This window comes from Carlito syrichta, unplaced genomic scaffold, assembly GCF_000164805.1.
Source record: "Carlito syrichta isolate Samal-C Ts95f unplaced genomic scaffold, Tarsius_syrichta-2.0.1 Scaffold302074, whole genome shotgun sequence".
In the NCBI taxonomy this organism is placed as follows: domain Eukaryota; kingdom Metazoa; phylum Chordata; class Mammalia; order Primates; family Tarsiidae; genus Carlito; species Carlito syrichta.
The window spans coordinates 60,751-82,638 of NW_007246170.1; the positions used below are offsets into that span (position 1 = coordinate 60,751).

Sequence of the window (21,888 nt, forward strand, 5' to 3'; positions counted from 1 at the left end):
CACTTGGCCAAGTGGCGTGCAGTAAAATGTAGCCTACTATTTATTCCCAAAGTATGTTTTCCATTGCAAAACTGAATAATTTTAAGGTATGCACAAGAAATTTTTTTTCATTTCAAGTTTTCCTCATTAATTTTTCTAAAGCCCTTGAGGGTGGCTCCTATTTATCTCTAATGGAAACCAATCCTGGATGGCATCTGTTAGAGACTGAATGACTACATCCCCACAAAATTTCTATTTGAAGCCCTAACTCCCAACATGACTATATTTGGAAATAGGGCCGGTGAGGAGGTGGAAAGAATGGTAGTGTGCCTTCCAGGTGGTCTGCCAATTAAACCATTTTGAGAACCACTGTATGGAAGAAAAGTTCACTTTTAGAAAAAGCTATTGTCTTCCTGGGTTCTAGAATCTGACTCATGTGGATTCACAGTCATTCATTCCCATTCTTTTTCTCTTTGTCTTTCTCTGTGGGGATTTATTCCATGCCAATTGTCAGTGATCAATTCTATTGTTCTTTCCAACAGTTTTCTTCCTGAGTAGCTCTGCTCTACAATTTTCCCTCCTTGACTCTCCCTGGCATGTGTTGGCTTCCGGTTACAGACTCAATCACACACAAAAAGCACATCAAGATAATCTACTCCTATCAGGGATTTCAACAGCTACTTGAAGAGTCTTTTTCCAAGTCTGTAAAAGTTTTGTTTTGTTTTCTTTCAGATTTGGCACTTCCCTGGATGTTTTGGGTTTTTACTATATTAAAAGAAAGGATGGAAAACCCAACCTCTAATCCAAATTGTTAATCTCCCTGTTTTTAAAGTATACATAAATGACACAACTTAAAATTCTCTAAGATTTGAAAATGATAAATTACAGTTTCTATTCTCATCATGTTGAGCTCAAGCAGTCGTTTATTGGGAAAGACAACTAATGACATCATTAGAGCTAAAATATGCAACAGGATTATTCTTAACAATATAAAAAAGGGAGAGTCAAGTGTTTGGCAGTGGATTAGGAAACATGTTGAGAGGGAAAAATATTCATTTTAGTTAGCATGGATTAGTATTCTTAACCTTTTAGAACCCATTCCTTTTGATAAACTTGAAAAATCTGACACTATCTTTGTTCTTTGATATTTCAAAAGAAATAAGTATTATGATTAAAAGCAAATTAAAGCCATGGTAATTTTGGAATATGATTATACAAAGACATTCCCCATCCCTGGAAATTATTGCATACACAACACCCTCACTCCCACTAAAACCATATGTGGCCTCAAATGCTGCTATAAATCACAAATTTAACTAACTACTGTATAGAGAACTGTATCATTTGGCATAAAAGCTACAAAAAACATACTTTGTTGATTTTCAATGCTGGTAATGTTTCTGCATCTGTTTTTGCCAAATGAAGTTTATTTTCTGGCACATACAATTCTTTTACTTCATAAGAGGCATCCACAGGTACAATATCCTATATAATAACAAGAGTACAATTAAATGTTTGCATCAACCATTTTAGAGTTTGTCAAAGGGCATCTTAATAAAGAAAATCAACATTTCAAAATGATACCAAAAAATAGCATAAAAGAGGGCTTTGAGTGCTGTCCCCCCCACATCAGTACTGTCAAGCAGACAACATATGACATCTACGTAGTAATTAGGCATAATGTCCCATTATCTAGTGGAAAAGAATAAATTCCTAAAATATATAAGTCAAAATCAAGCAACTGCAAATAAGAATTAGTCTCAAATAAGAGGTAACAGCAATAAAAAGAATTTGGAAACAAGCAAATAAAAATAACTTGAAACATCATCATTATTATCTTTAACATATTATGAAACCATTTCATTCCAGCTTTCATATGCAACTTTATCATATGCCAATAAAGCCACCTTTTATTCATACAACACAGTATTCCAGAATATGTCAGCTTTACTCTCATCACTATAATTTGAAAATCAGTACTTTCTCTTCTCACATGAAATGCAGCCTAAAACTTTTATCTAGGCTCCAAGTACTCATTTATGTAACATTAGGACAGTGTTTTTCTCTATTTATTCTACAAGTATACATTTGTAATTACCATAACATAGCCATTTACACACTGCCTATTAGGAGATCTTTACAGGGTTTGTTCACTACACTTGTCATATCCCTAAGAATAATTACTAAATGTGTTCAATCACTTTAACTCTTTTTTTTAAAGCCAAATCTGTCAGGTAACCTCTATTAACACAAAACAGGCACTTGTTGGGGGCTTTTCAAACATGTGTCCAAGTAATACTTTGTCATTCAAAATAAAGTAATTCTCAAAAGAATGAGAAGATAAGCCATAGACTAGGAGAAAGTATTTGCAAAAGGCATATCTTTAGATAAAGGACTGTTACCCAAAATATAAAAAGAACTCTTAAAACTTATCAATAAGAAAATAAACAACCCAGTTAAAAACTGGGAGAAAAAAATCTGAATAGACACCTCACCAAAGAAAATGTACAGACTGCAAATAAGCATATGAAAAGATGTTTAACAGCATGTCATTAAGGAATTGCAAATTCAAAAACTGATACTGTAACACATCTATTATTAGAATAGCCACAATCTACAACACCAACAACACTGAATGTTGCCAAGGATGTAGAGCAACAGGAACATTCATTCATAGCTAGTGGGGATACAAAATGGTATAGCTGTGGGCAGAGTGGCTCAAGCCTGTAATCCGAGCACTTTGGGAGGCCAAGGCGAGAAGACTGCTTGAGTCCGGGGTTCGAGATCAGCCTGGGCAACTTCGCGAGACCTTGTCTCTACAGTAAATAAAAAATTAGCTGGGTGTGGTCGTGTGTGCCTGTAGTTCCAGCTACATGGAAGGCTAAGGCAGAAGGATTGCCTGAGTCCAGCAGGTCAAGGCTGCAGTGGCCGTGAGCATGACACGGCACTCTAGCCTGGGAGACAGAGTGAGACTCCAACTCAAAAAAAAAAAAAAAAAAAAAATAGCCACTTTGGAAAACAGTTCAGTAACTTGTTACAAAACTACATACGCACTTACCAGCAATTTCACTTCTTAATATTTATGCAAATGAGTTGAAAACTTACATCCACACAAAAATCTGCTCACGATGTTTACAGCATCTTTATTCATAATTGCAAAAACTTGAAAGCAGCAAGAAGCCCTTACTAGGTGGATGGATAAACAAACTGTGGATCATCCAGTCAATGCACTATTACTCAGCACTAACAACAAATGAACTAGCAAGCAATGAAAAGGCATGGAGGAAACTTAAATGCAAATTGCTAAATGGAAGAAGTCAATCTAAAAAGTTTACTGTGTATATGATTCTAACTATATAATATAAATTCTTCTGTGAATCTGAAAGTTCTCTAAAAAAGTTAAGTGCATTAAACAATGCAAAATAATGAAAAAAGTCATTCAAGATAAAATATTAATGAAAGAATCAGATTTTAAAGGACATTTCTTACTATTTTTCCTAAAGAATAATTTTAGAAAGAAACTTCAACATATATTTGGTCTTATGTGATATCTTCAGTGGAAGAAAAAAGGAAGATCACATATGTGTATCAAAGTTAGACAAGCTCATGAAGGGCCCAGGTACCACTGCTCCAGTACCCCTGTGGGTTTAAAAAGAATTTTTCTCCTGCTTTTCTCAGACACTATTGCCTCAAAGATGGAAGAAGAGACATAGTTCAGCAATGGCTAAATCATGTGCCAAACTCAGTTTCCTCCTACTGGTAAACTCTGAAATGTCTCATAATAAATTAACAAATAAATAAGAAGAGCAAACACACATACACATTATTTTTAATCAAAAGCCAGAAAAGATTAAACAATAAACCAGCTATGCAGCTCGGCCCCTGGAGTGCAAATATGAATGGCAACTTTCTGAAGGTCCCTTTGTCCCTCAAGGATGCCACCACTCAGAGGAAGAAAGCAGAAAAGTGTGTGTGAGAGGCACAAACCCTGCTCAGCAAAGGACACATCATATACCTTCTGATTCGCAATTAGGCTTCCAGCAGGCACTCATAGCTGAAAGCTATTTATTGTGTTTACTGAGGGTAAATACTATATAAGGGTATTGAAAACAAATGGTAAAAGAAAGCTCCACCCGCTGCCTGCACTTTCTCTATGTAAATATAAATCCATATTTTAACCATGTACTAATTATTTCCAATGAATCCACACCAAAGAGATCATGTCTTAAATTTTGCCAAGGAGCTCAAAACAGTGATAAGAAAATATACACAATTTATAAATAACACCTGTTTTAACTGTGCACCCGAAGAGGAAACCACATATAGAAAAAAAGGATTCTTCTTTAAATCTATCAAGAGACGTAGCTTGTCTTCCAACTCCGGAATTGTTTCTTTTAGTACATTCTTTTAAATTACAAAATAACAATAAAGAAAATTTGAAATAAAAAAACAAATCACCCTATATCCTTATATGGTTATCACCGTCATTTTTCTATATTCCCTTCCAACTGTTCTCCGTGCATAGTCACATTACAGGACAAATGGTCACTTCAACAGTCTGTGCAAAGTCTATTACTTCATCAATCAGAAAATAAAAATTTGAGTCAACTTATCCTCCAAGGACAATTTGACATGCATTAAGTGAACTGCACATACATCCTGTATGTTCGGTTAGCTTCTTGGATATGTAAAGCCCCCAAAGATGCCTTAAGGCATACAAATTCTCTGCAGCTGCAAAATAAAGAATTGAAATCTTCTTATACTAGGAAAGAAAAAAAAGAACACTAAAAGTAACTGAAGTTACACAAAAAGTCAAGTGTTCATTAGGACTCTTGTGAGAAAGAGTTTGCTACAGTTTCACAAAAGAGACTTAAAATTAAATATTTACATTAATTAAAAACTTTAGAGACATAACATCTTCAAAACCAAAAACAGAAAAGCAACAAGGTATGTCTGTAGGTCAGTTATTTCTGATGTTCTCATCATCATCAACAATGTATAGAAAAGAGGATACACAGGCTTTTTGTATGTAATATCTGAGTTCAAATTCTAACAGTGCAACCCTGAAGACCTCACAATCTTGTCTCCTCCTCAGTTGTTTAAAAACAAAAAGATACACACATATAAGTTACAGGGCTATTGTGACAATTAAGTGACTTAAAGTACCTAAACTTGTAGGCTAGAATTAAATAGATGCTGACTACAACACCACACATTGTTCTAAGGGCTTCAGATAAATTAACTCATCTTCACACAATCCTACCTATGAAGGTAGAAGAAACTATTGCTATTCCTGCTTCACATAATAAGGCCCAGGAGAGGTCAATGACTGGCCCCAACTGCCTGAAGTCCTGTCTTCCAATGTACTTAACACACTATAAATAATAATAATTATTATAGTATGCTTGTTGTAAACTCTTCTAAGTACTCTACATATATTAACTCATAAAATCCTCAGTACAACTCTGAGGAAGGTACTATCATTAGGTCCCATTTCACAGATGAGAGAATTGAAGCCAGAGAAATTGGGTTATTTCTTCCAAGGTCACAGAGTTAGCTGATAATTGTTGGAACTATGATTCCAACTGAGGTCCCAATAGTTAGAAAATATTTTGTGATACAAATTATTCTTAGTTTCTTTCCATGATTTTATTAAAAATTTATAATTCCCCAATTTCTGATCAGTATATGCTCTTTTAAAGTATCGATGAAGTTCTAAACAAAAAGTAAAAATATTCAACATTTCAGTTAGTCCTAAACAGTTTTATTAAGGATAAGTAAACAATTTTCAAACAACTTTTTTCAAACCCTCCTACTGTGAATAAATCATGAACCATCATTTCCACCAGTTTGGACACCTTAGCACTCTGAATATGCAGTGTAGGAAAAATGACATGGAGACTCCAGAAAAGAGTAGATTCTCACTCTCAGCTTCAGTGACGACAACTCCACATAAAGCTTTCTTTGCCATCTCTGAAACCTACATTATTGTAAGGATGAGATACCTTTCTGTATGTTTGGTGGGTGTTGGCTACTCTCCCCCAAATTTACTGTTGATAATTGTCAACAATATTGGAGGGTCAGAAGAAAACATCCAGCAGATTAATCTGATCTTGGTTGGATATGACAAGGCAGTTTTAGCTGGTTTCCTAAACCATCATCACCAGATTCAACTCATACATACTGATGACTAGGAGCAATGTGCACGGCCCACTGTAGTGGTCCAGGCTCATGGCCAAGCCTGGGATCCTCCCTCCCCCTGGCACTGTCTCTCTCCAGACCCACCACAACACTGAGGGTGCACTCAGATGTGTGACTCTGCTGCCTCTGAAGAGATAGTCCAAACAAGAAATGGACACCAACAAAATTTTCTATGCACGATGTCTACAATTTCCTTCCAGTCATACTCCCCAAGTTAAAAAACAAATGTTCAAATAATTTGTGAACAAATCTGTCCACAAGGTAACTAATTTGAATATGAAAAGGGTAATACCCTACTATAAGCCCAACCAAATTATTTAAAAGAAATATTTTGTGCACTAATAACCAAATTATTCATAATTTGGCATGAATGAGTTTTTAGCAATATCCTATTTTATACTTACTAACATAGAGTCTATAACCACTTTCTTTTCAAGAAGAAAAATCTTTTTTATATTTTTGGAGTCAAAATAATTTTTTATTACAAGCACTGCACAAAATCCTTCCCTTTTCAAAATTCACATTCAGCAGTATTTTAAAATTAATTTTAGCCGCACAACTTAGATACAAAATTCTTCTGATGCCTAACCAATGCCAAAATAAAAGTTCAAAAGGTTGCTACTGTTTTTCTCTTCTAAAAAGATACATAAAGTGAATATTCCTGGAATTAATGTGAATGTAATAGCATGAATCAAGAGGAATACAGAGCATCTGCTCAGTCATCGGAAATGAGTTCTATGAAGATTCTATGTGTAAAGACAAAAGGCCTGAGTCTCAATCAGAAATATAAAAAGAATCTTTAAAATGCAGACACAACCGGTTTCTAGCACATTCTAGTGACAAAACTTCTGTTTCCAAACCCACTACTAAACATCTAAAAGGAGCAAAAGCACCTCAAAGTGACAAAGATATGTGGACAAAAGAATGTGAAGTCCCCGCCAACAAGCTATCTGTTTTATTTGGGATTGATTAGGATTTCCATAGACACAGTTAGCTATTAGAAAGAGTATCCTTCTTCAACTTGTACATATAAAACTCTTTATTTCAGGAAATTTCCTATAAAACAAAAGTAGGCCAGGAAAAAGTCTTTACATACCTAGACACCGTACCTCCAAGAACTCCTTAGTCACCCAGTACTGAAGGGCAGGGCACAGGGGTGCTCCCCTCTGGAGCAGGGGATCAGTAAACAATTCACACACTATTATTAAAGAGGGATGAACTCTACAACCTATACATCTAGAAATACTTAAATATTATAATTTTTAAGCATTAAATTTTTAAATGTAGCATGAGGTATTGAAAAGATTTTTGTTTGACTAACCAAACAGTCTAAGCTCTAGTATATGCTATATCTATATCCTTGTTCAGACAATTATGTTCCTACCTAGAAACTGGCAGGCAGGGAAAATAACATTAAAATAGTAGCTTTTGCCTTGCTTTCCCATTTTAATCTTCCTAAAGAACTCTGAACATGTTAATAAACATAGTGATTCCACATTTAAATTTTTTCCTCTAAGTATTTTCTGTACTTTTTTTCTTGAACCAAATGTGCTCAACAGATTTGAACATGAGGGCTCATTCATATTTTATGTAACTATTAAATTTCTATTATCTAAACTACATGCATCCAAAGCATGAACACCAAACGACATTCTGGCAACACTTTAAAACTGAGCTGCAAAGTCTGGCTTTTATGTGTAGTATAAAATCCATTTAGAGCACTAAACCACCATTTTGTAAAAAGACAAACCTTTAAATAATTTATAGCACTAGTAAACCTAGAGTTCCTGGTAGATTTAAAAACAATATTTAAAATATCACTTTAGATTAAAACCAGCAGGAAGAAGACTACTTCCTTATGTCATAACAAGTGAAGTTAAAATGCGTTACTAGCAGGCCATCTAGTGACCATTCAAGGGTTAGAAAAAATAAGTCAAAATCCTCATTTTTTGCTAACATCTTCTATTTTCTTGAATAAATTCATTGCCAATGAAGTACATTAAGACAATGAAGGTACTCTGACCACATGCTGAGAAGTGCAGTCTTTATAAGAATGGTCACATTACCTATTCCAATTATACTGAAAGAGAAATTAAGACAATCCAGAGATGACAAAGAATTCCTGACATTATGCTTAAAGCATTCATGGTAACCAAAGTGTCCGTCATTCTAAAATGTCCAATGTACAGCATACTAAAAGTATATCTTTTGGGACAGTAAAATAAATAGTACAGCTTACTAAAGACCATTAAAGAAATAATTCCAGCTGGGTGTGGGGCTTACACCAGTAATCCCAGCACTTTGGGAGGCCAAGGAGAGAAGACTGCTTGCGTGCAGGAGTTCAAGACCAGCCTGGACAGCATAGCAAGACGTTCTCTACAAAATCAATTGTATCTGCGTTCAAATCTCACCTTCCCCAACTGAATTACCTTGGGACAAACAATTTTACCTCCTGAATCTGTTTCCTTATCAGTAAAATGAGGATAATTATAACTATTTATCAGAGTCTTCACACAAATTAAATACAATAATGCCCCTGCAGCACTGAACACATAGTAAGAGTTCAACTGATGAGAGTTATTATTAATGGTCTCCACCTCTGTCCATGACATTCTCTTTTAGCACACATTTATATTCTTTTACATGATGCTAACTTATGTAGGATGCTTAATCTTCATATCCCCACTCAAAACTCATAACATAAAGCTACACAGATTTGGTTATTATTCTTTGCTTTAAAGCAACACTGTGCTTAACATATCTCCTTTACCTCTTAACTTATATTTATCCTCTACTATGTGCTTTCCCATAAGCCACACTTGGAAAACCTAATAAATGTCTACATGATAACAATGAAGCTGTACTGCATTTGCTATTGTTCCTCAAAAGGAGTTTGACATGGAAAGTGCACATTATACCAAGCCACCCTGCAAGGAAAACACAGTGGGCAAACACACCCCTAGCAACACTGACTAACTATGAACTTTGAGCTGAGTGCTAGATCTTCACTGGTTTCTCCATATGCCCTAATGCTCATTAAGATTCAACTTTGCGAGAAACCAAAGGAGAATAAACCAAAGGAGAATAAATGGCAGATATAATTGTGTATTTCTTCCTTCAACTGATTGTAAAATCCTGCATATTATAAAAGAAGAAAAATAAATGAATTTACATGTAAGGAGTAAGAATAGACAATGCATTGAAAATGAAACACAGAAGTTCTACAAGAGAGAATCACCTAGCAAGTGAAAAGGCCAGCTACTCTACAATCGTAAATTTTCTTGAGCCCATCACAGAGCAGAGGTCCTAAAGCAGTGAAATGAACTGCTTCCAAAGAGTGACATGTCCCACCAAAAGAAGATGAAGCTCATGAACTGTTTACTTTAAGCAGACCATGGGAGGAGGAAATGGCTGCAATAAAGGTAGGTAGGAGAAAAACAGCTGTAATGTTCTTCAGGCTGAGTGTGAATCCCTCTTTAAAATCAAATCATAAGGATATCATGTTGTCATGAGGAAAATATGGACATTCTCTAAATGGCCAAGAAAAGTTTACTTTCTGTACTTCAACTTGAAAAATATAATAATATCAACTTATAGGACTGAATAATCATGGCTGGATTCTCTATTAGGTATTTATGTGGCAAAATTACTGGTAAAGTACATGAACAGTGCTCTCTGCAACACCTAACACAGTGACATACATACATGGAACACTGTTGGCACTATAAATAATTCAAAATACAACTGTTACTCACTATTAACACCATCATTTTTTGGGAGGGGTAAGGTTATGAGATAAACATAATTCTTCTCTGACGGTTCCTTCTTTCATCTTTTCTTACCCGTTCCTGCAGAAGTTCTACAACTTGCTGGACACAGTCATTTACATCACAGGAGTCTGTTTTCAGCACCAATTCAGGAGCTTCTGGCTTTTCATATTCAGAATCAATCCCAGTGAAACCTGTAAAAGGTACCAGATAACAGAGAGGGGACAGAAATTAAAATTAAAATGGGGGAGGCATATTTCTTCATTGTAGATCTCTGTAATGTTTAAGTTAGTATTTGTGCTGTTTCCTCAGCTACAGGGGTATAAGATGAAAATGTCTTTCTTGGAAGATTTCTGATTAAATTTTTGTTTCTTCTTTAAACAGTGTAAGTACAGTTGACCGTCATTATTTGTAGTGGTTATGTTCAACAACATTGCCACAAACACAAAATTAACAAATACTGAACAATTGCTCTTAAGTAAAATACAAGGTTATGTTCCTGCAAGCCTCCGGTCATTTTTATCAGCTAATCAATTCTTTCAGTTTGTTTTATGGGTGATTCTGTTTAAGGATATCTTATTTAACATATAGTGTCGTTCCACTAACTTTGAACTCACAGCCAATAGTACTAACTCATGCCTAAATGAAGTTTGCCTAGCACATGTGTTTTACCTATAAGGCACATCACAGTCTTCTTGTGCTTAGAAACACTAGATAGCATTTTCAGCACTGGGGGTCATTTTAAACAGAAAGATAGCACAAAAATGCAAAAAGAAAGACACTAAGTAGGCTGACACTTGTTTACAGTATGAAAACTGAAACCAGAAGGCCAAGTGTCACCTTGTTGACTTCAGTAGGGAACTCTGTTGGGTGTGTCAGGTCCCCAACACACCACAAAAGTGCCAGGAATATTTATTTGAGGGTTACAAATAAATCTTGGCAAGTAGGAAAATTCATAAATATGGAATCCCCAAATAATAAGGATCAATTCTACTTCTTCTGTCACATTTTTCTTTCTTTGTTGCCTTAAGTAAATGCCTAAGCTGCCTGGAAAGAAGTTAGTAATACCAGGTGATCTAGAATATCTCAATTTCTCCAGTGGAATACAGGCCATAATTCCTAAGCCCCAGACATAAAACCAAACTTGACAAGGCTTTTTCCCTCTCAGTGCAAAAACTGACACTAAATCAACCTGTCCATAACATTCACAAGAATTATTCAGGGCCAGATTGAAGCTCTACAGCCTTCATCTGCCATCAGATAAATTAAGTCAAGACATATTAACTGTCGGCTTAAGCAAAATATAAAGAAAGATGGCAAGCCTGTTAAATCACAATATAAATTTCCTAACCAAGTATAATCAATGTAGATATTAACCACTATTTCAATTTTCCCTATTGTACATGTCTTACCTTCCAACTGCCAAGAAAAGAATAAATACACATTTCCCCAGAGTTGAGCTAAAGATACGCTATTCCTGTCTTACATCCCTGACATCACTCCACACATAAGTCATTCAAGACCTGTCTGCCTGGGAAAGCTTAGGTCATTCTTGGGTTAGAATGGTAAACATGAATTTAAAATCATTACTATTAAGAAGTACAGCTAGCAAAAGAGTTCTAAAATACATACTACAAGCCTATAGCCAATTTATTTCATTTTTTTCCTAGTTTTGTTTTTTTGGTTGTTTTTAGTCAGAGTCTTACTCTGTTGCCTAGGCTGGAATGCAGTGGTATAATCATAACAATCAAGGCTCAGAGCAGCCTGAACCTTCTGGGCTCAGGTGATCCTTATACCACAGTATCCCAAGTAGCTGAGACTATGGTACGTGCCACCATACCTGACAATTTTTTAATTTTTTTGTAGAGACAAGGTTTTGCTATGTTGCCCAGGCTAGTCTCAAACACCTGGGCTCAAGGAATCCACTCGCCTTGGCCTCCCAAAGTGCTGGGATAACAGGTGAGAACCACCACACCTGGCTCTATTTCATATCTCTAAGCATCACCTACAGTACTGAACTCAAGAAATTTCTGCATTATCAATATTCCCAACAGTATTTAGCAATGGGTCACAATAAAATATCTGAAGAGAGGGAAACCCCTTTGGGCCCTTCCCACTTTTCTGTCCTCTCAATAAATCCTGCTTTCAAAAAAAAAAAAAAATTCTGGAGGGGAAAAAATAATTCTGGTTAGAACACTGGTTGTTAAGCTCTGATTCTCAAATGAGGCAATACACTGGAATCACCAGGTCCCAACCCCATGAGAGTTTCATTTCACTGGTCTGGGGGGTACAGCCATGGCACTGAATTTTCAAAAATTCCCAAGGAAATGCTAATATACAACAAAACTTGGCAACCACTAGTTTAGAAGAACTGGCTTAACATTTTAGATGACCAGGAGCTCTCCCTACAGCTAATTTATCCAATAAATGACTATAATAAATGTATACTGAGAGAAATATTTATATTTTAAATTCATAATAACTAACTACTTGAGTAATAATCATGAAAATAATCTAGATATCAGAATGGCTGGCACAGAAATATATGACTATCTATCAAATGTCATACAAAGGTCTATAAAAGCCTGAGGTCCCCTGAATATACAAAGTTATGTCTATCCTTATATGTCTATCATCCCAGCTTTGAAATGGCAGGGGTAATATGAAAAGGGGTAAATGAAAGGCAAATGCTATACAATTGTTATATTGTATTTTTATTTGTGTTTTTTATTGTTACATTATTTTTTTCTTGAATATTTGCAATGTGCAGCTGATTGAATCTGCAGATGTGGAACACAAAGATGTGGAGGACTGACTGTATATATTTTGATGGAATCAATAATACACTAATTCAATTGAATTCCTCAATCATACATGGTTTGAGTAAAGAGTAATTCCAAGCACTATTATATAAACAAGAATAAGACATTATCCTTGGCACCAAGATGCCTATAATTCAGGCATTTTTCTCAATAGCTATAGGATTTCCTGCATTCTCACTGGAATAAAGAGAGTAGAAGGGGGGGAAGCAAGCAACTGATATCCAACCTAATGCTAAGTACTTAATTATACCAAGTAGCCTTTCGCCAATCTCCAACATCTCAGTTCTGTCTTGTAAGATACCAACATGATCAACAATACTCATTTGGCACAGTGTTAGGTACTGCTGCTAACCCTGAGAAAGAGAATAGTGTAGTAAGACCCACTTTTCTCTCCCCAAAGAGCTTCAAATCACTTAAACACTTGCAATCTCTTAGAAAATATCAGTCTTAGATATGGAAAGATAAAATATCTAAGCAAGAGAAACTGAGAAGAAAATATTACTGACCTTTAATTTCTCCTGCCCTTGCTTTTTTGTAGAGTCCTTTGACATCTCTCTGCTCACAAACATGCAGAGGAGCATCAACGAACACCTCGAAAAAAGGTAAACTTGCACCCTCATGAATCTGCCTTGCGTTGTTGCGATCCTTAAAAAATGATATACATGGAAAAAATAGAAAACATCACATGAATTACAAAGGTACTATATTAATATCAAAGATGAGTACAGAGTGCTTTTCACTGAAGTTAATGGAAACTATATTAGACAAAAATCAATTTATATTCTTAATATATAAGCTGAAAGAAGTAAATCCAAGAAATTATTAGCTTAACACCAATTCTTTACCTGCTTTAAAAGGCATACTATTCTATAAACCCAGGATAAGAGGATGTCAGAGGATGGAAACAATGGATGTGCCATAAAACCTTTTACCTAATTCTACAGGGAACCTGAGCCAAAGCCCAGCTCAAATGCAGATGTCATCAGGATGCTCTGTAGCATCACGTTCAGCCTAAGCCTGAGCTGGCATGAAAGCAACTTCAGAAAAGAAATCCATCCAGTTCTCTGAGGCTAGTTTATATCTTTGTCAAATGCAAGCCCCTGCATTCTCTTCTCCTCTCTAGCATTCCCAAAACTTAAATTTTCTGCTCAGCTCCTAACACCCAACATTCAAATCATCACAAAGTCCTTCCAATTTTACCTCTAAATATTACTACTACACCTCCCCAGTTTGCTCTCCTTCCCTACTCCCTAGTTCAACTCATTTCACCTGTCTGGACAAGCTGAAGATCCTTTTAATCAGTCTTCTGGCTTCTAACTTTGATCTGCTCAAAGTCATACTCTACACCACCACCAAAAACTGACAGAGAATATGAATCTGACCATCTTACTAAACCCTTCAGAGACTACCTGCCACGACTGGAGTAAAATCCAACTTTCTTAGTGGGAGGCATCAATCCTATACCTAGCCCCACTATTCTCAGTCTTGCACTTGATGATCTATTAATAATTAATACCTGCCTGGTCTATCAGGTTGTTTCCACCTTAGGCCTTTCCCCATACTCTCCCGCAAACACACTCCACCCATCTCTTCTGGCTAAAGCAACATGCTCCCTCACATCACAGCTTCGTGGTAACCTCCTCTAGGAAGTCTTCCCTGCATGCCCAGACTGACTGAGAGCCCTTGCTTCCTCTGGGTTCTAAGTACTCACTACATATCTCTGAAATCATTTCATTAGCTTTACAAATTTAGTGTCTGGCACAACAATTAAGTTATAACCATATTACTCCAACTGTCTTTTGAAATGAAGGTGTTCCCAAGTATCCATCCATGGTTCTCTTTTTATTCTATGTATTCTTCTGTATATACTCACTCTCCTAGGTTTCAACCAATAATTAATAATTCCTAAATCTAGATCCCAACCCTATACAACTTTTCTGAGCTCTAGAACAAGTTTTCCAATGGCCCAGTGGTCATTCTACTGAGACACTCCACTAACTTCAAATGTAACCCACCTAAAATGAAATACTCATCTCCTCCCTTCCTCCCCTATATTTCTTAAGTCAAACATATCACCCTCTATTTAGAAAGCACCATTCTTCATTTTCCCCCCAAAATCAGCAATCAAGTAGGCACCCAGTTCTACTGATACAAAGGTTCAAGACCCCTCAAACATGTCCCAGCTTTTCTATTCCCATTGCTGTTTCTTGAATTCACACCATTTCCCCTGCAGAGCTGGTATTACAGCAAAATCCTCCTGACTAGTCTCCTACCTCCAGACCATTCTCATTCCAGACTTCAAAGGTGACCTCACTCAAATGTATACCCAATGACATCATTCCCTATTAGAATCTCAAACTAGAAACTCCTTAAGAGGCAAAGACCTGAGCAGTCCAGAGGTCATCATCCAGACTCTGCAAGGTGCTCTGGATTCATCTTCCCTCACAATCATCCTGCATAGCAGTCACACCTACCTACCCACAGTCCCCCCCCAAAATAAACTCTCTCACCTTCTATTGCAGATACTATACCGTATCCTATGTCTGAAATAGCTTTCTCCCTCTCTTCTAACTAGTGAACTCTGATTCATCCTTCATGACTCATTTTAAGCAGCACCTCCTCTGTGAATCTTCCATAGTACCTTTTATACGCATTTACCTCATCACTTGCCTCAAGATATTCTTCCAACTATTCGTAGCTCTATGTTCCCACCAGACTACTAACTCCTTAAGGAAAGGAACTATCAGGTTTATTTTTAGACTCAACATGCCCAGTACAATGGCTGACATAGAGGTACCAAATAAATATCTCTTGAATGAATAAGCAACCCTATGAGGTTGACATTATCTGAGCTCAGAGAGATTAGGTGAACTGGACAAGGCCACAACAGCAATAACTGGCAGAACTGAGATTTCAGCCCATTCAGGTTCAACTCCAAAGATCTTGCCTTTAACCATGATACTAACTCGCTTATTCTTTGTTATCAGGGTTTCCTAAGAGGTTATGCTATCATTCAACAAACACTACACATCTACTACATTCCAGGAGCTGGGCTTGGCATCAGGATTACCAAGATTAATAAAACTCAGTCCCAGCTCTCAAGGAGACAGCGGGATTTGGAGGTAGCATAGTATGGCAGACAAAAGCACAGATCTTAAAGACACACAACGTGGATGTAAATCCTTGCTCAATCAGTACAGTGTGTGACCTGGGGCAATGCACATCTTTGTTTCCTCATGTCTACCTTCCTCACTAGGAAATGAGAACCACATAAGTTAATTCACATAAAAGCATTTTACAATAGTTATCAGTACGCAGTAAGTGTTTGATAAATGTTAGTTATTACTAACATTATCATTATAGCTACCATTAGTACCATCAATGAATGAACTGGGGTTTTTTTTTAACAAAAGATTAAAGTACAATAACAAGGGCATGAAAGGTACCCAAAAAAGCCTGAGGGAGGAAGGAATGTAATCAGAAGGAAGCTATTCCTAATCTCAGTCTCAAAGTATGAACAGAAATCAGCTGACACTGCAAAGAGAAGGACAGGAAGAAGAGTACCTTCTAGGCAGGGGGGAAACAAAAATCCCAGGATGTAAAACAAAAAGTTGATTTTTTCAGAGAAATACAAAACAGTGAATCAGTGTTGCTATTGCTACAGTCTCTAAAATAAGAGGAACAATACAATGAGAGCTAAGAGCAAGAATTTTGAGCAAAGAAGCCACAGTAGGACACATGCTAAGAAACTTAGCTTTTTCTCTAGTATGTGATACCTATCAAGTACTCACTATAGGTTTACTGAATTGAAAAGTCAAGCTTGAAATAATTTGGCTATTGGCTTGAGAACAACTTTGTTACATATTGGTTTTTTTTAATAGACTTACTCAGAAAGTCACAGCACAGAAATTACTATTATTATTCCAATTTGCATTTGGCCTCAAAAAACATGTCAACATTTAAATTTTGCCTGATACCACATTCTCAATAAATGTTATTAGAAATGACAAAAAAGCCACATACCTGAGTATAAGGTGATATAAAACTTGTGATACACACTAAGCCAGCATCCGCAAACAGCTTAGCAACTTCTGCAATGCGTCGAACATTCTCTTCTCTGTCTTCAGGACTAAAGCCAAGATTTTTGTTGAGACCTTGACGAATATTGTCACCGTCCAAAGTGTAGCATGGAATACCATGGCAAACCAAATATTCCTCCAAAGCCATGCTCACTGTAGTCTTCCCTGCTCCCGATAAGCCTAAAATTAAACAGTTAAAACAGATTCCACATGTAAAATATGAAGGATTAATACTTAGTAGTAACAAATTTTAATCATTAGCATAATTATATTCATTATTCACAACCTCCTAGTAATGGTCTTATTCGATATTTAAGATTTACCTCTTGCCTAAGAAAACAATTATAGTTCAAACATAATATGCATTTATTTTTATAACTTATATCTATGCCCAAAGGTATCCAAGAAATCACTGATAAGCTTCAAAAATGGCTTAATCAATTTTAATATCAGACAAAGTTGGGTAGATATTCACCCTGTCTCCTTTTTACCACTTTTCTAAAGCTGCATACCAAACATTTTAAAACAAAGCTATATGCCCAAATTACTTCTGGCAAGGGAAGGAAAAGGAAGGACACAAGTAAGTGAAATATTACAAAGTTAGCTTCATTTTCCAGGATCATCACCTCTTACAGACTAATCCATGATAAAACAATCTGGTAGTCCAACTTATAATTAACCTTAAAAGAATCCCCTCATTTCAACTCACCATCCTTTATCATTGGCATTTATTCACTAAACAACAAGGACAAGGAAAGAGCACATTTATGCACTAATACTTGCCAACCTGGTGAATATATAATTATAGAATTCATAACCAAAATAGTTATAAGGCAGGAGATAAAATAGTGAAGTCTAAAATCCCAATGCTCTTGAAAGAAGTCTTAGTAGTAAAGGACGCTATTAAAATGGTAAAGCAAACTAAAATAGTGGTTGTTTTATACCAATAGGTTTTGGGTAATCTGTTTACAGAGTAACTGGAACACAGAAATTATGGCTGGGGAGGAGAGGGTTGTTCTGTTTTTTTTACTATTGTTGGTTTTAACTACTAATTGAGCACCAAGAATCAAAGGGAGTAAAACTGAAACCTGAAAAAAATCTAAACTTTTTATACAACAAAAACAACCTAAATTACAATTAAAATGTCTGTTTATACACACATGTACATTTATATATTTTATGTATATAATTTGAAACAATATATAATGTTAAATGAACTGAATCACTGGCATTAATAAGTTTCATTGAGATGATTATAGTGAACAGACAAAATAGCAAAGAAATTAAGGCAGTCAGAGGAAATTGATAGCAAATGCAAGACAGACCATCTAAAGTCAACATAAGGATAGTTGGTATACCTGAAGAGGGGAAACCAACTGTACTGGGTTGAATAGTGTCCCAAAAATATTCATGTCCAGCTGTGATCTCAGAATGTGACTTTAACTGGTTATAGAGTCTGTGCAGATACAATCAAAGTTAAAACAAAAGGAGGTCATACTGGATTATTGTGGGCCCCAAATCCAATGATAGGAATCCTTATAAGAAGGCTATATGAGGACAAAAGCAGACACTGGAGTGATATGTCCACACAACAAGGAACACTAAGGAGTGCCAGAACCACTCGAAGTTAGAAGAGAAGAATAAAACAAACTCTCCTTCAGAGCCTCAGGAACCAATCTCACCAAAAAAACTTAATTTCGAATTTCTAGCCTCCAAAACTGTGAGAAATTAAATTTGTGGTTGATTTGGTACAGGAGCCCCAGGAGACTAATATAACAACCAACCAATGTAAAAATACAAAACATGAGAATTTATCTGAAATAAAATCTGAGAAAGATTGAACCACGTCCAGAAAATGGTATCCAAATCCCTTGATACCTTAGAAAAATCCTAGTTAAGCAACTGAATTGCAAGAAAAAGAAAGAGCATTTGCAAGAGAACTAGAGAAAATGAGATATGGAGTTAATGAAAAGATTGTCTAACCTAAATTCCTAATACTTAGCTCAGTTGTTTCCAACCCTAGGTAGATAGCAGAATCACCTAGAAAACATTTTTAAAAAATAATTGGAGCCGGGCTCAGTGGCTCAGCCTGTAATCCCACGCTTTTGTGAGTGGATTGCCTGAGCCTGCAGGTTCGAGACCTGCCTGGGCAGCGAGACTTCATCTCTACAATAAATAAAAAAAAAAATCAGCCGGGCATGGTAGCGCATGCCTGTAATTCCAGCTACTCGGAAGGCTGAGGTGGAAGGATCGCCGGAGCCTAGCAGGTGAGGCTGCGGTGGCTGGGAGTGGCCACTGCACTCCAGTCTGGGTGACCGAGTGAGACTCCAACTCAAAAAAAAAAAAAAAAATTGGGATTTCCGGCAAGATGATTACAGAACAGGTCGGACTATGAGAATCTCTGCAAAAGGGAGTGTCCATAAAGACTATCTGTGAGAGTGGGTATGTGCTGGTGGGTGAGTGAAAGTCTTTCTGAGGGTAGACTCAGGTTTGTGCACCCAGGGCTCTCCTCCAGAGGTGACTGTAGCCCCTCACTGTCCTGAGATTGGAACCCCAGGTGCTCAGGATCATCTGCTGTTCTTGAGGCTCTCCTGAGAAAGGGCAGAAGAAAGCAGCTGATTCTCACCACCTGGTGGCCGACTCACACCGTCACCTATGACAGCAGAGCAGCAGGATCCCCAGAATCCATGGAGAGGGCAGGGGGAAGCTGGAAAAGGAACCCCAACATCGGTGAGGAAACCCCTACAAGTGTCATTTTCTCTATCCTGGGACCAGGCAGAGACCTGCATTGCCTCGACCAGCTCTGCCCAGTCTCCAGCCAGGAACCTAGAGATTATATTCTCATCAAACTCAGGGAGAGGCTGGGCATGGTTGCTCATATCTATAATCTCAGCACTTTGGGAGGCCAAGGTGAAAGGATTGCCTGAACCCACGGGTTTGAGATCAGCCTGGGCAACTTGGCAAGACCTCATCTCTACAATAAATCAAAAAATTAGCCAGACGTGGTGGTGCTTGCTTGTAGCTCCAGCTACTTAGAAGGCTGAGGCAGAAGGAAAGGATCACCTGAACTCAGCAATTCAAGGCTGCGGTGGCTGTGAGCATGCCACTGCACTCCAGTCTGGGCAACAGAGTGAGACTCCAACTCAAAAAGAAAAAAAAACACAGAAAACAAAAAAACTTGGAGATACAGACACCTCCTCCCCCACACTGGATCAGGCACAGACACATCAGATCTGAGTGGGAGACTTGACAGCAGCAGCAACAAGCCAGGTGAGTTCAGATCTAATCCACCCTCCTCCCACAGTAGTCCATGGGGCATCTGACACAGGCTGAGAGCCACCCTATCTGCTGAGAGCAGAGGGGAAGGGCTAGAGACCAGAGCTGAAATGAAGCTGGAGTTACAGGATTGGACTGACCTCAGAGTGAGTTTTGGGTTTTTTTTTGTTGTTTGGTTGGTTGGTTGGGTTTTTTATCTTGTTTTTGTGTTGTTGTTTTTTGTTTACTTTTTGCTTTAGTTTTTTCTTTTCCTCTTCCCTCTTTCTGTTTTTGACTACATTTTCATTCTTACTTTTTTTCTGTTATTTTAATGCTGTTTTATTTAGATTTCCTGTTTGTGTCTGGGTATTTTTGAGGGAAAGTACATCAAAAGGGGTATTTTTGTCGTTTTGTGTGTTTGTATGATTGTATAAATATACATTTTTGCTTTTTTTAATCTTTTCTTTGTGTCTCATTTCATTTGTTAGTTGGTACACCTGTCTGTTTTCTTTCTTACTCTTCTCTCTCAACCTTCCTCTCGTCTCCTCCTTCCTTTTTCCACTCTTCCTTTTTCTTACCTCATTTTGCTTTCAAGGGGCAAACCCATAACCCTGCTGTGTGGACAGATTATAAGGCAGTGGGAAGTGGGTTCCAGGGTGCCCACACACCTGTGAGCAGATACTGGGATCTGCAGATAGTTTCTGAATCACAGGTCCCCCTCTCAATTAAATCTCAAAACTTCAAAAAGTGCAGCTCTTCACCCACAGTCCAGCTTCAGAATTGAACAAAGCAAGAAGATCTGCATAAGGAAAAGTAGGAGATTAAGCAAACAGGAGTAAAAATTACCCCTCATCCCTGAACAGCAGAATTAAAGAAGAGGTTAAAAAGGCGGGGGGGGGGGGGGCGGAAATCTACACAAATGTAGAAAAACCAAAGGAAGAATATAGGTCTCACACAGACCACTGGAAGGTAAACCAATAAGAATACAGACTTTGGAACACAAATAATGAAGAACCCCCTTCTTTCTATTAATATCTTTGATATCTGAGTTTGTCATAAACCCAGAATTAATAGAGAGAATTAATAGAAATCAGGAGAGACAAGAAGAATGAAGGAGTTGATAACTGAGAAAACAGCAATAAAGAATACAGTGAATGAAAAAAATAATAAACTGATAAGCATGGAAAGCAGACTTAACCAAGCAGAAGAAAGAATATCAGAGCTTGAGGACAAAAATTTGGAACTAACCCAAACTGTTAAAAACACAGAAAAAGGCCAGACTCAGTGGCTCAGCCTGTAACCCAGCACTTCGGGAGGTTGAGGCAAATGGATTGCCTGAGCCCACGGGTTCAAAACCAGCCTGGGCAACTTGCGAGACCTTGTCTCTACAATAAATAAAAAATTAGCCAGGCATGATACTATGTGCCTGTAATTCCGGCTGCTTAGAAGACTGAGGCAGAAGGATCGATGAAGCCTAGCAGGTCGACGCTGAGGTGGCCATGAGTATGCCACTGTACCCCAGCATGGGCAACGGAGTGAGTCTACAACTAAAAAAAAAAAAAAAAGAAGCTTAAAAAGACAGAACAAAACTTTCAAGAGATGATCAATTATTTCAAGAGGCCAAACATAAGATTAATTAGAATCCCAGAGGCAGATAGAAAGACAGAGACCACCCTGAGACAAACATTCCATTAAATTATCCAAGAAAACTTTCCTCATCTCATCAGTGATGCAACCATTCAAACACAAGAGATTCAGAGAACCCCAGTAAGACAACAAATGAGA

At 37.2% G+C, this 21,888-nt stretch overlaps 1 protein-coding gene across 1 annotated transcript in view; it reads right to left on the minus strand.

Annotated features, from left to right (window-relative positions):
- Positions 1-21,888, minus strand: part of PAPSS1 (3'-phosphoadenosine 5'-phosphosulfate synthase 1) — a gene marked incomplete at its 3' end in the record, with an annotated part of 107,623 nt that overhangs the window by 59,248 nt on the left and 26,487 nt on the right. Inside the window, exons 3-6 of the mRNA XM_008055995.2 lie at positions 16,793-17,028; positions 13,276-13,414; positions 10,023-10,141; positions 1,351-1,464 (exon numbers count right to left, since the gene is read on the minus strand). Of these exons, the coding sequence (XP_008054186.2) occupies positions 1,351-1,464; positions 10,023-10,141; positions 13,276-13,414; positions 16,793-17,028 (608 nt within the window). The remainder of the gene's footprint in view (positions 1-1,350; positions 1,465-10,022; positions 10,142-13,275; positions 13,415-16,792; positions 17,029-21,888) is intronic.